At 43.6% G+C, this 12,946-nt stretch overlaps 1 protein-coding gene across 1 annotated transcript; it reads right to left on the bottom strand.

The window, feature by feature from the left end:
* Nucleotides 1-557: 557 nt before the first annotated feature.
* LOC129405607 (bromodomain-containing protein 8-like) lies at nt 558-10,510 on the bottom strand. Its single transcript, XM_055141992.1, has 5 exons — nt 10,232-10,510; nt 6,275-6,429; nt 3,382-3,471; nt 3,216-3,284; nt 558-774 (listed from the first exon to the last, which is right to left on the bottom strand). The coding sequence occupies exons 1-5, from the start codon at nt 10,508-10,510 to the stop codon at nt 558-560; spliced, it is 810 nt and encodes a 269-aa protein (XP_054997967.1).
* Nucleotides 10,511-12,946: the final 2,436 nt, after the last annotated feature.

Genomic DNA, 12,946 nt, shown 5'->3' with positions numbered 1-12,946 from the left:
CAACAGGTACAACAAACAAACGGAAAACGACAAAGGACAGTGACTCCTCTGGGGCTGGAGTGACAGTACAGTGGGTGAGGTGTGTTTGCCTTGCATGTGCTCGACCCGATTTCAATCATTGGCTTCCCACATGGTCCCCTGAGACCACCAGGAGAGATCCCTGGGCATAGAGCGAGGTATGGCCCAATACACACACACACACACAAAAAAAATAAATAAATAAATAAGAAAAGAAAAGAAAAAGAAAGAAAGAAAAATGGACAGTGACTCCATCCTCTGGGGTTTTGCATATTCAGTCCTCTGGTTGGAGGTTCTGGAAATAGAAATGCCCATTTTCTTATCTCTCCTAAACCCTCTTGTGAGCTATTTTCACTGCTGCCTGTCTTCCTACACACTGCTTTACTATCTACAAAAGCTGGTCCTGCTGGGCAGCAAGCCGGCATGTATGATGTCAATCATTCAGGGCCCTGAAGCATTCTAGAACAAATGCTGAAAACACAAGGTCTGTTCAAAGTCACCTTTACACTCACAGACTTTCTAAATTCAGATTCTAGAAGCTATCTTTCTTTTTTCTTGAAGCGTTCTACAAATAGTACCTGAATCTGCTCCAAGACTTCTTGCTGCATCTCTAGAGCCATATGGTACACATGATGATCAGAGTCATTGTACATCACGGCATTTTGGAACATCAGCATCAGGTCCCGCTGGAACTGAGCCATTGTGCGAATCCGTCCCTTAGACAGATTCCTTTTCAGGCTAGTTAAGTCCATGGGTCTATAGGAGGCCAACAGAAACCAGAGGAAATCAAACCTTCATGTGGTGCATGTGACCTCTCCTGCTCTCTTAGAGAACTAACCAGGTTGCTATGAAAACAGTAATGTCCCCATGAGGTAACAGAATAGCAGCAGGAGCTCACATTTGACTACTTACAATAGAACTAGGAATAAATATACTAGGTACATTCTATATTGTACCTGCCTAGTATATACTGTATAACTCATCTGATTCTCTCAATGAACCTATCTCCACTGACATCAAGGAAGCTGAGATCTAGAGGTTAAGTACCTGCCCGAACTCACACAACTTGGATTCCAATTCAGAGGCAGCCTGACTCCAGAGCCTATACACCCAGTTACTTCACTCCGAAGTACTAGCCCCAAGTAGCAAAGTTTCAATGATCAGTTTGTTACATGGCAGTTAGTGACTGCTTATAAAGTGTTGTCCATATACTAGGTACTCAGTCTACTCCTTTTATCGCACAAATCAAGAGCCAAGATATTTTTTCTCCTTTTATGGAGAGGAAAAAAAGTAAAGAAAATATTCTGATAAATTATGATTTAATGAGACAAAAAGTGGGTGATAATATAGGCACAGTAGTGTAGAAAGAGAACTGAACTTGGAGGAAATAATCTGGGATTTAGTTCTAGCCCTACCAATCACAAGCAACTGCTGACCGCCTCGAAACCTTAGTTCCTCATCTCTAGAATGAAGAAATGTTTCCCAAGGTCTTTCCCCGATGTTTTAGATTCTATTAACATAATAGTTTATAACAGAATTTTTGGTGACAAAAATCCAAAATACTGCAATTAACCAATGATTTTAACACCCCTCTGACTTCCTTTGCCTTAGCATATCATTCCTTCGTGTCTTTTTTTAATTTTTATTAGTGAATCCCCGTGAGGTTACAACCTATGAACTTTCGTGTTTGCATTTCAGTCATACATGATCGTTTACCCATCCCTCCACTAGTGCCCATTCTCCTCCACCAACGATTCCAGTATCCCTCCCACCACCCCCACCCTATCCCCCACCACCCTACCCTGCCTCTGTGGCAGGGCATTCCCTTTTGTTCTCTCTCCTGTAGGGTGTTGTAGTTTGCAATAGAGGTACTGAGTGGCCTTCATGTTCGGTCTATGTTCTACTTTCGGCATGCATCTTCCAACCAGAAAGGGTCCTCCAAACATCCTCTATTTGGTGTTCCCTTCTCTATCTCAGCTGCCCTGTCCCCCAGCATGTGAGGCCAGTTTCTAAGCTGTGGGGCAGACCTCCTGGTCCTTATCTCTACTACTCTTGGGTGTTAAGTCTCCCACTCTGTTACTTTTATTCCACAGATGAGTGTTGAACTTTCTATGTCTATGTCTTTTGTGTCTTAATGAAGAGTATTTCTTCTGAAAGATTTCTACAAAAAGAACTGTCAAAAACTACCAGAAGCGGGGCTGGAGTAATAGCACAGTGGGTAGGGTGTTTGCCTTCCACAAGGCCGACCTGGGTTCGATTCCCAGCATCCCATATGGTCCCCCGAGCACTGACTGGAGTAATTCCTGAGTGCATGAGCCAGGAGTAACCCCTGTGCATCGCCGGGTGTGACCCAACCCCCCCCTCAAAAAAAAAAACCTACCAGAAGCTAATGTAAAATTATAATGAAAGAGTCATGTTATTTAAATGTCAATACTTTAAACCCTAATTATACTTTGTTCCTTGCATTTATTCTCAAAAGAAGACTAAGCTCAACAACTTAAACTTGTGCAAATATAAAATATAACTTGATATAATTTTAATATATGTATAACATAAATGAAATAATCTAATATATGGGAAGTAAAATATGAAAGGACAGTTATAAGAGCAACCAACCTTTCCTGGGACCGGAGAGATGGTACAGCGGGCAAGGTGTTTGCCTTGAACACAGCCAACCTGGGTTCGATCCTCAACATCATATATGGGAATAATCCCTGAGTGCAGAGCCAGGAGTAAACCCTTAGCACCACTGGGTGTGACCCCCAAACTCAAAACAAGTAAATTAAAAAAAGCAACCAAATTTTTTTGGCGGGAGAGGGAGGGTCATAACCAGCAATACACAGGACTTAATCCTGGCTCTGTGTTCTGGGTCTACTCCTGTATGGGAAGAAGGGGACTGAACCCAGGATGGCCACATGCAAGGCAAACACCCTACCTGCTGCCATTATAGCTCTAGCCCTCAATGTATCCTTTTTTTTTGGGGGGGGGGGCTAAACATGGCGGTGCTCAAGGATTACTTCTGGCTCTGCACTCAAGAATTACTTCTGGCTCTGCAATCAAGCATCTGGTGATGCTCAGGGGACCATATAGGATGCTGGAGATGAACCGAGGTCAGCCACGTGTAAGGCAAATGCCCTACCACTGTACTATCACTCCAGCCCTCTCAACCAACCTTTTGATACCCCCTTTTCACTGACCTTTTCACCACATCCTTGTACCCTGGGGCCTGCCTTTCTGACACAGGCTTCAGAAATGGACTGCTGAACCTGTTAAGGGATAAACCCAGAGAAAATGAAGAAACCCTGGATGCCACTCTAAATAAGAACTGTGACTGTGAAGAGCGTGAGTGGTTTAGAGACCTACCTGTGACTGGCAATCATCTTCCAGACAGGCAGGAGAGTCTTCTTAAAGAGCAAGTGATCCTGGACAGGGTCATTCTGGCCTAGACCAGATCTATGGAATAAGAGGAATAAGACAGGGCAGAAAAGTAACAGTGATGTAACAGTTTCCTGCTTCTCTAAGATGAGTTAAAATTTTCTTAACACTTGCTGCTTACTTAGCAATTGAAGGACAATATTAAAGTAATAACTGTATATATGATGCTTTCATAAGGACCCCCAAATGCTAGGTGTACTCTCGTACTGAAAACAAAGAAGTGGCTTTTGTCCTGGACAGTGAATTACACATTTGTAATTGTGCCTTCTCTATGTATTTCTAGGTCAAGATCTTCAGCATTTGTTGGGGCTGGAGCAATAGCACAGCGGGTAGGGCATTTGCCTTGCATGCGGCCGACCTGGGTTCGATTCCCAGCATCCCATATGGTCCCCTGAGCACCGCCAGGAGTATTTCCTGAGTACAAAGCCAGGAGGTAAACCCTGTGCAATGCCGGGTGTGACCCAAAAAGCAAAAAGCAAAAAAAAAAGATCTTCAGCATTTGTGACTCTAAAATATAAGATTTAAGATTTTCCCACTATTTCCCCTCTTTTTTCTCTTTTGATTTTTGGGGCCACACTTGACGATACTCAGGGCTTATTCCTGGCTCTGCACTCAGGATTCACTCCTACATGCTTGCGGGACCATATAGGACGTCAGAGATCAAACCTGGGTCAACTGCGTGCGAGACAAGAGCCCTGAGTGCTGTGCCATCTTTCCGACTCCATCATGACCCCTTTTTGTCTGAATTTTTTGTTTTGTTTCTGGGCCACACAAGCAGTACTCAGAGCTTACCAATGGCTCTACACGCAGGGGTCACTCCTGACAGGTCCTCCAAGCACTGTGCCAGGGACTGAACCAGGGTCAGCCGTAGGCAAGACAAACGCCTTACCTGCTACTATGTCTTACACCCCCTATTTTTCATTTTTAACCAGGTTCTAAAATAAGAATAAGATGGATGGGGGTATCCCAAGGAGGAAGTTTACTGGCTGGACCACATGCTCTATATACAGGAAGCCTGGATTCAAGCCCTGGTATCCAGCGGTCCTGAGAACACTGCCAGGAGCAGCAACCCTGGAAGAGGCATTCAGCACCATACCTCTGGCTCAGTCCCAAACCCCAACCACTAAATTACATAGAAATATACAGTTTTCTATGGAGGCCATCTGAAAAGCCCTAAGACAAAATATTCCAGATTAGAGACGTCCTGTTTTTTATGAGTAGGTCATCATCTGCCAGCCATCTGCTCAGACTTGGAGTCAGAGAAACGCAAAGGAAGCACCATTCTTCAACAACACAGGTTAAAGAAGCTATACTCTACAATGTAGCAAAGAACTAAAATCACTGTTTTCCTCTTCTTTTTTTAAAGGCATGGTCTTCTAATTGTATACCTTACACAAAAGAAGGTTAGAATAATTACCAGTTTGCTTTGCCATAGCTAATATAAGTAGATCTGAGATGCAAGGAAAAAACCCAAAATCGTTCTTGCTGTCTTCTCTTAATAGACAGGTATGTTTTTAGTACCTCCAAAATAACTATGAATTTAGCATGATAATAAAAATGATTTCGTTTTTCAATTTAAAAAGAATTTTACTTAACTAAAAGAGTAAGATTCTAAAATGTGCCTTTTATACAGCCAGAGAGATGATACAGGGGTTAAAGCACTTGCCTTGCACGCAGCTGACCCCACTTTAATTCCTCGAGCCACAAATAGTCCTTTGAGATCTATCCCTGAGCACCACAAGATGTGGCACCAAACCATACCCATAATCCCTCAAAAAAAAAAAACCCAAGGAGATAGAAAGGAGATAAGGCTAGTCATTGGCAGCAACAATCATTTATTTATTTGCTTTAAATCTTATTTTATTTATATATTTATTTTTATTTGCTTTTTGGGTCACACCCGGCGACACTCAGAGCTTACTCCTGGCTCTGCACTCAGGAATTACTCCTGGTGGTGCTCAGGGGCCCATATGGGAGGTCAGGGATCGAACCCGGGTCGATCAAACCCAGTCAACTGTGTGCAAGGCAAAAACCTTCCCTGCTGTATTATGGCTTAGGCGCCCAGGAATGATAATTTATGAAAGAAGTAATGTTGATGAAATAGACTTGCTTCATAAGAGAACACAAACTTCTTTTATTTTTTGCTTTTTGGGTCACACCCAGCGATGCATAGGGGTTACTCCTGGCTCTGCACTCAGGAATTACCCCTGGCGGTGCTCAGGGGATCATATGGGATGCTGGGAATTGAACCCGGGTCGGCCTCATGCAAGGCAAACGCCCTACCCGCTGTGCTATTGCTCCAGCCCCACGGGCTTCTTTTTTTGTATTTTGTTTTTTGGGTTACACCTGGCGATGCACAGGGGGTTACTCCTGGCTCATGCACTCAGGACAGGAGGTGCTGGGGGCGGGGGGCACAGGGGATGCTGGGAATCGAACTCAGGTCGGCTGCGTGCAAGGCAAACACCCTACCTGCTGTGCTACTGCTCCAGCCTCAGTAAAGCAATACTTAAAATTCCTTTTCTAGTGTTTTTCTTTTTTTTTTTTTTTGCTTTTTGGGTCACACCCAGCGATGCACAGGGGTTACTCCTGGCTCTGCACTCAGGAATTACCCCTGGCGGTGCTCAGGGGACCATATGGGATGCTGGGGATCAAACCCGGGTCAGCCGCGTGCAAGGCAAACACCCTACCTGCTGTGCTATCACTCCAGCCCCTTCATTTATTTTTTAAATTTACAAAAATAACCCCGATTCACGTTAACAAATTCAAATAGCAGAAATTAAAATATGAATTGTAACAACCTTGTATAAAAATCTACACTTACAGCTTCGAGGAGGCAGCACGGCTGAGAAGAATATCCACCAGAGGCGTCTCCTTAAGGCTGAAGCCGTCATCGCACTCACCAGAAGACTGATCTTCCATCTCTGACAGAGACCCTTCCTCTGGGTATTCATCTCTGGATGTGCACTCAATCTCCTCCTAGGAATGCCAGAAAACAAAGGAACATTTGGAAAGAGATTTATAATCTACTGGATTTTATTTTCATGATATAAATGAAGATGAGGTGAGAAAGGCCATTTATATAAAACTATGCAAAAGCCTAGCTGGAGAAGATAGTACAGTAGACAAAGTGTTTGCCTTGCATGCAGTCAACCGGGGTTCAATCCTTGGAGCCCCACGTGCTCCCTAAGCCTCGCCAGGAGTGATCCTGAGCCAGGAGAAACTCCTGAGCATTGCTGGGTGTGCCTCCCCACCAAAAAAAAAAAAAAAAAAAAGGAAAATGCATATTTTAGGGGAGGGAGTGAAAAGAGGTATATCATAAAGAAAGGTGATTTAACCAGACTTAATTGATCCTTGGAAAAATTATGCTAAAAAATTTTACTCTGCACCTGAAGAAAAACATGAAAAAGCAATATACTAAGTTCTAAACGAATACTGCATTTTTTTCCCCCACACCCAGAGGTGGTAGAAGTCAGCACAGCACTGGGGATTGAACGTACAGGGCGCCCACACATGAATGCCAGTCCTTCAAGTTCTCTCCCCAGTCCCTAGATACACTTTAAAAAAAGAAATCACTTTATGAATTTGTGGTTGCTGCCCGGGAATAAAACCACATCACTGACCATTTTATATGTTTACCTATATGTTTTATCTGTATGTTTATATTATCTATATGTTTGTCTATATTACATATGATATACTTATATAAGTTTTTAAGATAATAGAGGGACTTTGGGTCACACCTGGAGGTGCTGGGGGTTACTTCTGACTTTATGCTTGGGGTCATACTCAGTGGTGCTCGTGGTACTGTGTGGTGCCAATTATTAAACCCAGGCCTCCCACATATCAAGCATGCACTCGCCCTGGAGTTATTTCTCCAGCCCATACTCTCTTTTTTCTGCTATGCTGGGGATTCAACTCAGATGTCACGAGTGCAAAGTATACATTTTGCTGCTGAGCTATATCACAGGCTTTGGTCATTAGCATCACTTGTAGGCTTGAGGCTAAAAATTAGCTTGCATGACTGGTCAAATAATAATAGTATCACTCTCAGGGCTGGAGTGATAGCACAGTGGGTAGGGCATTTGCCTTGCACGCAGCCGACCCGGGTTCGATCCCCAGCATCCCATATGGTCCCCTGAGCACGGCCAGGGGTAATTCCTGAGTACAGAGCCAGGAGTGACCCTGAGCATCGCTGGGTGTGACCCAAAAAGGAAAAAAAAACATAAAAAACCAAAAAAATAATAATAGTATCACTCTAAATTTGATTGATTGCAAGGTACCATGCTAAGTGATTGACATAAAATGTCTCATTCAGTCCTCAGAGTAAGGGCTGAAAAGAGCTCAAAGGGGTGACTGCTTATTTAGTAAATGAGAGGCCGAGTTTCACATGGTTCCCCAGCACTGCCAGGTCTAACACTCAAGCACAGAGCTGGGAGTAGTCTCCAAGCACCACCTGATGTTGTTTAAAAAAAAAATTGGTGCTGGAGCAGTGGTACGGGGGTATGGTGCTTGCCTTGCATGCAGCAGACTCGGATTCCATCCCCAGCATCCCATGTGGTCCTCTGAGCATCACCAGGGGTGATTCCTGAGTGCAGAGCCAGGAGTAATCCCTGAGCATCACCGGGTGTGGCTCCCTCCCTGGACCCAAATTTAAAAAAGACAAATTAAAAAGTTTGCTTTGTTTCAAGCATTTTGCAATGCTCAGGGTTTACTCCTGGCTCTGCATTCAGGGCTTACTCCTGGAGGACTCAAGGGACAGTATGGGCTGCCGGGGATCAAAACCCTGGTAGGCCACATGCAAGGCAAGCACCTTACCTGCTGTCCTATCACGCTGGCTCCTCAAGTAAGAGTTTAGAGTACTATTGTCTTTTTATTTTTTTGCTTTTCTGGGGGCAAACTTGGAGGTGCGTTGGGATTACGCCATTCCAGTTATCAAACCTGGGGCCCACATATAAAGTATGTGCTCCAGTCTTTTGAGCCATCTCACAGTCCAACACAAAGCACCACTGTTTTATTTATAGCAAGAAACTCATCTTCCCACACGACTTAAAAGGGGAGTTTTAAAATACTCAGTAGGCCCAGAGGAACAGCACGGTGGCTTTAGAGTAACTTCTTTGCAAGCATATGGTTTAAGTTCAAATCCCCAGTGCCCTACATGCCCTGAGCTTGATCCAGGCAGCTCTGCTGTTTGAGATTAGCAGTTCTTCTGACGGTGATCCCAAAGCCAAAACTGACCTTTGACCACACCACAAACAGGCGTGTGCCAGCACCACAATAAAAAGGGTGAACCCCAGTGAGCATCACAACTAAAAAGATGTGTGAGCACTAGAACCTGCCAAGTCTGACTGCTGGAGTGCACGTGAGCTCTGCGGCAACCCCCAGTCAGCACCATGCCCATCACCGCGTACCGCAGCAACTGGACTTGGACACAGGTAACTGATCTCTGAAGTTAGCCTATGTGCTTGAACCACTCTGCTCTGCCTGTCTAGGCAGAGGACCAATAGGTGATGGCTTAAATCAATCATTTACCTCTTCACTCTCTGTGGTTAATCCCTGAACTGGATAAGTATCTGAGGGAGATGGAGCCAGCTCTGGCCTTCCATTTTCTCCCAGTGACTTCTCAGCTCCCAAGGGGTCTACCTTGGTTGGAAGCTCTTCTGTTTCTCTGCAGGGCTCCCCTTCTCCTTCAATAGCTTCGATTTCCCTTCCCTCTTGCCTGGCACCAGAGGGCGGGCAGCAGCCTTCACTTGATTCTTTGCTGCTAATGCACAATGGCTCCATTAAATAAGCTACCTGCAATCATAGTTTACTGTTAGATGAATACAAACACTCCATCTTAATAATGTCATGTGATTACAAAGCAACTACCTCTGAGATGGCAAGTAGGTTAATTCATTTACCTCAATTTTATCAAAGGTCTTTGTATCCACAGGCACTAGACTAATGCTGGGGACGGAACAAAAAGGAAGGAGGATATGGTTCTTGCCTCTTCAAACAGTCTGTTCTAAGTTTTCACCCTAAGTGTAAATGCTGATTCCAAGTGGCTGTCTGTTAATTATTATTAAAAATATCTACTACAGGCAGAGAAGTAGTTTAACTTTTTGTTTTTGTTTTTGAAGCCACACCCAGCGGTGCTCAGGACTTCTGGCTCTGTGGTCAGAGATCACTCCTGGCAGGGCTCAGGGGACCATATGGGATGCCAGGGAGCAAGCCCAGGTCAGCTGTGTGCAAGGCAAGTGCCCCACCCGCTGTACTATGGCTCCGGCCCAGAAGCAGTTACTCGTGAATTTTTGTTTTTTAAGTTTTTTTTTGTTATTTTCTCTAGCTTGTAAATTTTTGCTGACACTGACCCAAGTTCTCCTCAAAGCATGCAACTGCAGGATAAATATAAACTGTCCATTCTTTTTATTTCTGTTCCTCAGATCATTACGAGTAATAAAACATTAAAACAGTGCCTGGAAGTGCAAACACATAGGAGAATCAAGTAGAATCTTACATGACAATGCAAAAATAAATGGCAAGCATACTCGTAACGAAGCACCATGTATAGAAATTCCACATCTAATGTCTCAGTCTCCTATAATTCAGAACTTATATTCAGTCCAAAAGGATTTACTTGCCACACACTTGGTAACACTACCAAGGGCCTGGGCACAGCAATCAAAGTCCCCACTACTATGGAGTTTGTATTTTAATAAACAACATTCAGAGCAGTCGAAATCTATGTGGGTAAGCAAGCATTCTCTTAGCAGACTCGGAAATAATAGCTGCCCGTTACCTCAGAGAGGAAGTGGAGGAGGTTATGGCGGCCGACTTGCGCTGCCTCTTCCTGAGAGTCCTCACTGCCTCCGTCCCCCACCAGCAGCTCACTAGGTTCTCGCCCAGGGCTGCTCTCCTCTAGCTCCTCAGCCCCTGGCTCCTCCGTTTCCCTCCAGCTGCCCACATCAAGGTCCAGACTGGATTCCCACGAGCTGAAGAGAGACCTGCAGTCGTTGCTCAGCTCAGAGTCATTGGGATAATCTTGCTCAGAATCCAACCAAACCCACTCATGCCCCATCTGTAAATACAGAAAAAAAAAAAAAGCATTAACTTAATATTCTTGAGTTATTTCCATTGTTCAAGTTTGGTAGAAAGATAGGGGCCACAAATCTCTTTTCTATTCAATAGGAAGGATAAAAGCTGAGAAAAATTGAATCCAGAAATGAAAATATTTTTGTTATCCAGAATAAAGAGAAAGCCTCATGTCAAAAGTATAACGGATATTACCAAATAATTTTGGTTTTTGAACCACACCCGGCTGTGCTCACTCCTGGCTGTGCCCAGGGACCACTCCATGCAAGGTAAGAGACTTATCCCTGTACGAGCTCTCCAGTCCCCAAATTACTTTTATTTGGATTTACCCTACTTCCAAAGAAACAGAACTGAAGCACAGCTTGCTCAGCAGCGTCTTACATCCCAAATCATCCTCAAATGCAAGGCAATAACATTTGTGGGATAATTAACAAATTTTCTGATTTCTTTTTTTAACCTATTGTGGTCCAAATCCTGACCACACCCCCTAAAAAAAGAATTTCTTGCTTTCATTTCAGGGCACATTCCTTTCCCCTGTCCCCCTTTATGCATGCACTTTTACTGAGCTACATCCCTGGCCTTTCCTGGTTTTATTCTCTCCCTTCTAAAAATACTATGTATCTTCTTATTTTTGCTCTTATCTAATACTTTTTATTTAGGAACTCTAAAATAGCAACTTTGATCTTTTCAGTATCTCCCAGTTCCTTCGACCTTTACTATTTTGTGCGTTCTGGTTTCATTTGTTCAGGGATTCAACCCTTGGATAAGGTCTGGCATATCCTTTAGAGCATTTCTGTATCTGAAATCATTTTTCTTCCTGAATAGCTCCATAATTTGCTCTCCAATTTCTGTATCACTTAGCATTTTTGTTTTGTGATGCCAGAAGACACATGCAAGGCATGCAATCTACCACTGAATTACATTCCCACTATTTTCTGAATCCTATTCCAACTTTCTGAAGTCTTTAATGCAAATAAGCAAATACACTTCTCAACTTTTATTAACTCCTACATGCCCATCATTCCTTTCTTCTGATCAGTTTATTCAGTCTACTCTCAAGTCTCCCTACCCAAGGATTTGGGAGCCCTCCATGTATCTAAGTCCTATTAATCCCTTAATTATCTGCAGCAGTCTCTAGTCCTTAGTATGAATTCTAAGATAATTATATGCTGCCTTTCTACCCTCCCACATCTTCAACTTGGCTTAAATTCACCCATTGCCTTTTCTACCAATCCAAGGCTTTTTTTTTTTTTTTTTTTTTGCTTTTTGGGTCACACCTGGCGATGCACAGGGGTTACTCCTGACTCTGCACTCAGGAATCACTCCTGGCGGTGCTCAGGGAAACATATGGGATGCTGGGAATTGAACCCGGGTCGACCGCGTGCAAGGCAAACGCCCTACCCGCTGTGCTATCGCTCCAGCCCCACAAAGGCTAACTTCTTTAACAGATACTCTTTCTCAACAATCTTCCCCAATTTTAGGGCTTTATTGCTTAATTACCTGCATGTTTTGGGTTCCTTTAGAAACATAGATTTGAGGGGCCGGAGCGATAGCACAGCGGGTAGGGCGTTTGCCTTGCAAGCGGCCGACCCAGGTTCAATCCCCGGCATCCCATATGGTCCCCCAAGCACCGCCAGGAGTAATTCCTGAGTGCAGAGCCAGGAGTAACCCCCGAGCATCGCTGGGTGTGACCCAAAAAGCAAAAAAAAAAACAAAACAAAACATAGATTTGAATTTTGGGGCTACATCCAGCAGTGCTCAGGGCTTACTCCTTGCTCTGTGCTCAGGGGTAACAGCTAGTAGTGCTGGGGGTGGGGGGCCCCCAGGCTGCATGTGCAGTGCTATAGATCTAAAGACTACAAAGCAAGTACTTTAACCCATTTTTGGGTTGACTTAACTCCCATCACATCACAAAACTTTTTACCTTCCCTTAACATCCTAAGATTCGTACCATTTTTAAGTCAAATACCCGACATTTCTAATTATATATTTCTTACATCTATTTTTCTCAAAAAGGCTCAAAATATTAAGACAACTATTTTCACAGTGGTACTTTGGGACACACTCCGAAGTGTTTGGGGGTTGCTCCCAGTAATACTCAGGGGTTTGGAGTCAGCTGCATGCATGGTAAGCACTTTAACCCCTATATAAACCCTATATTCTCTCTCAAACCTAATTCCATTTAACAGAATTCCTAATTTTTTCTTTGTAAGAAAACCATTTTTACAATGATATTTTGTAAAGAGAACTATTTACAAGAGACCTTTGTTAACATTTTCTCTTTAAAAGATAAGCACTCTGTATGTACATCACAATCAAATGTGTGCTAACCCTTGTCATCGCAACACAGGGACAGTGGGGGAAGACTCTCAAAACTAGTTCAGTTCATTGCATTTTTAGTTACTACAAAGGGTGGATAAAT

The sequence above is a fragment of the Sorex araneus genome, chromosome 6 (assembly GCF_027595985.1).
Source record: "Sorex araneus isolate mSorAra2 chromosome 6, mSorAra2.pri, whole genome shotgun sequence".
NCBI lineage: Eukaryota > Metazoa > Chordata > Mammalia > Eulipotyphla > Soricidae > Sorex > Sorex araneus.
This window is presented reverse-complemented; position numbering and strand designations above follow the sequence as displayed.

Excerpts from the sequence above, each read along its gene's own strand:
- LOC129405607 (XM_055141992.1), bottom strand. The coding sequence starts at position 10,510 with ATGGGGCATGAGTGGGTTTGGTTGGATTCTGAGCAAGATTATCCCAAT. Across the intron at positions 6,430-10,231 it reads TCCTCCACTTCCTCTCTGAG|GAGGAGATTGAGTGCACATC; the intron begins GTAACGGGCAGC and ends TGGCATTCCTAG. Across the intron at positions 3,285-3,381 it reads AAGATGATTGCCAGTCACAG|GTTCAGCAGTCCATTTCTGA; the intron begins GTAGGTCTCTAA and ends ATCCCTTAACAG.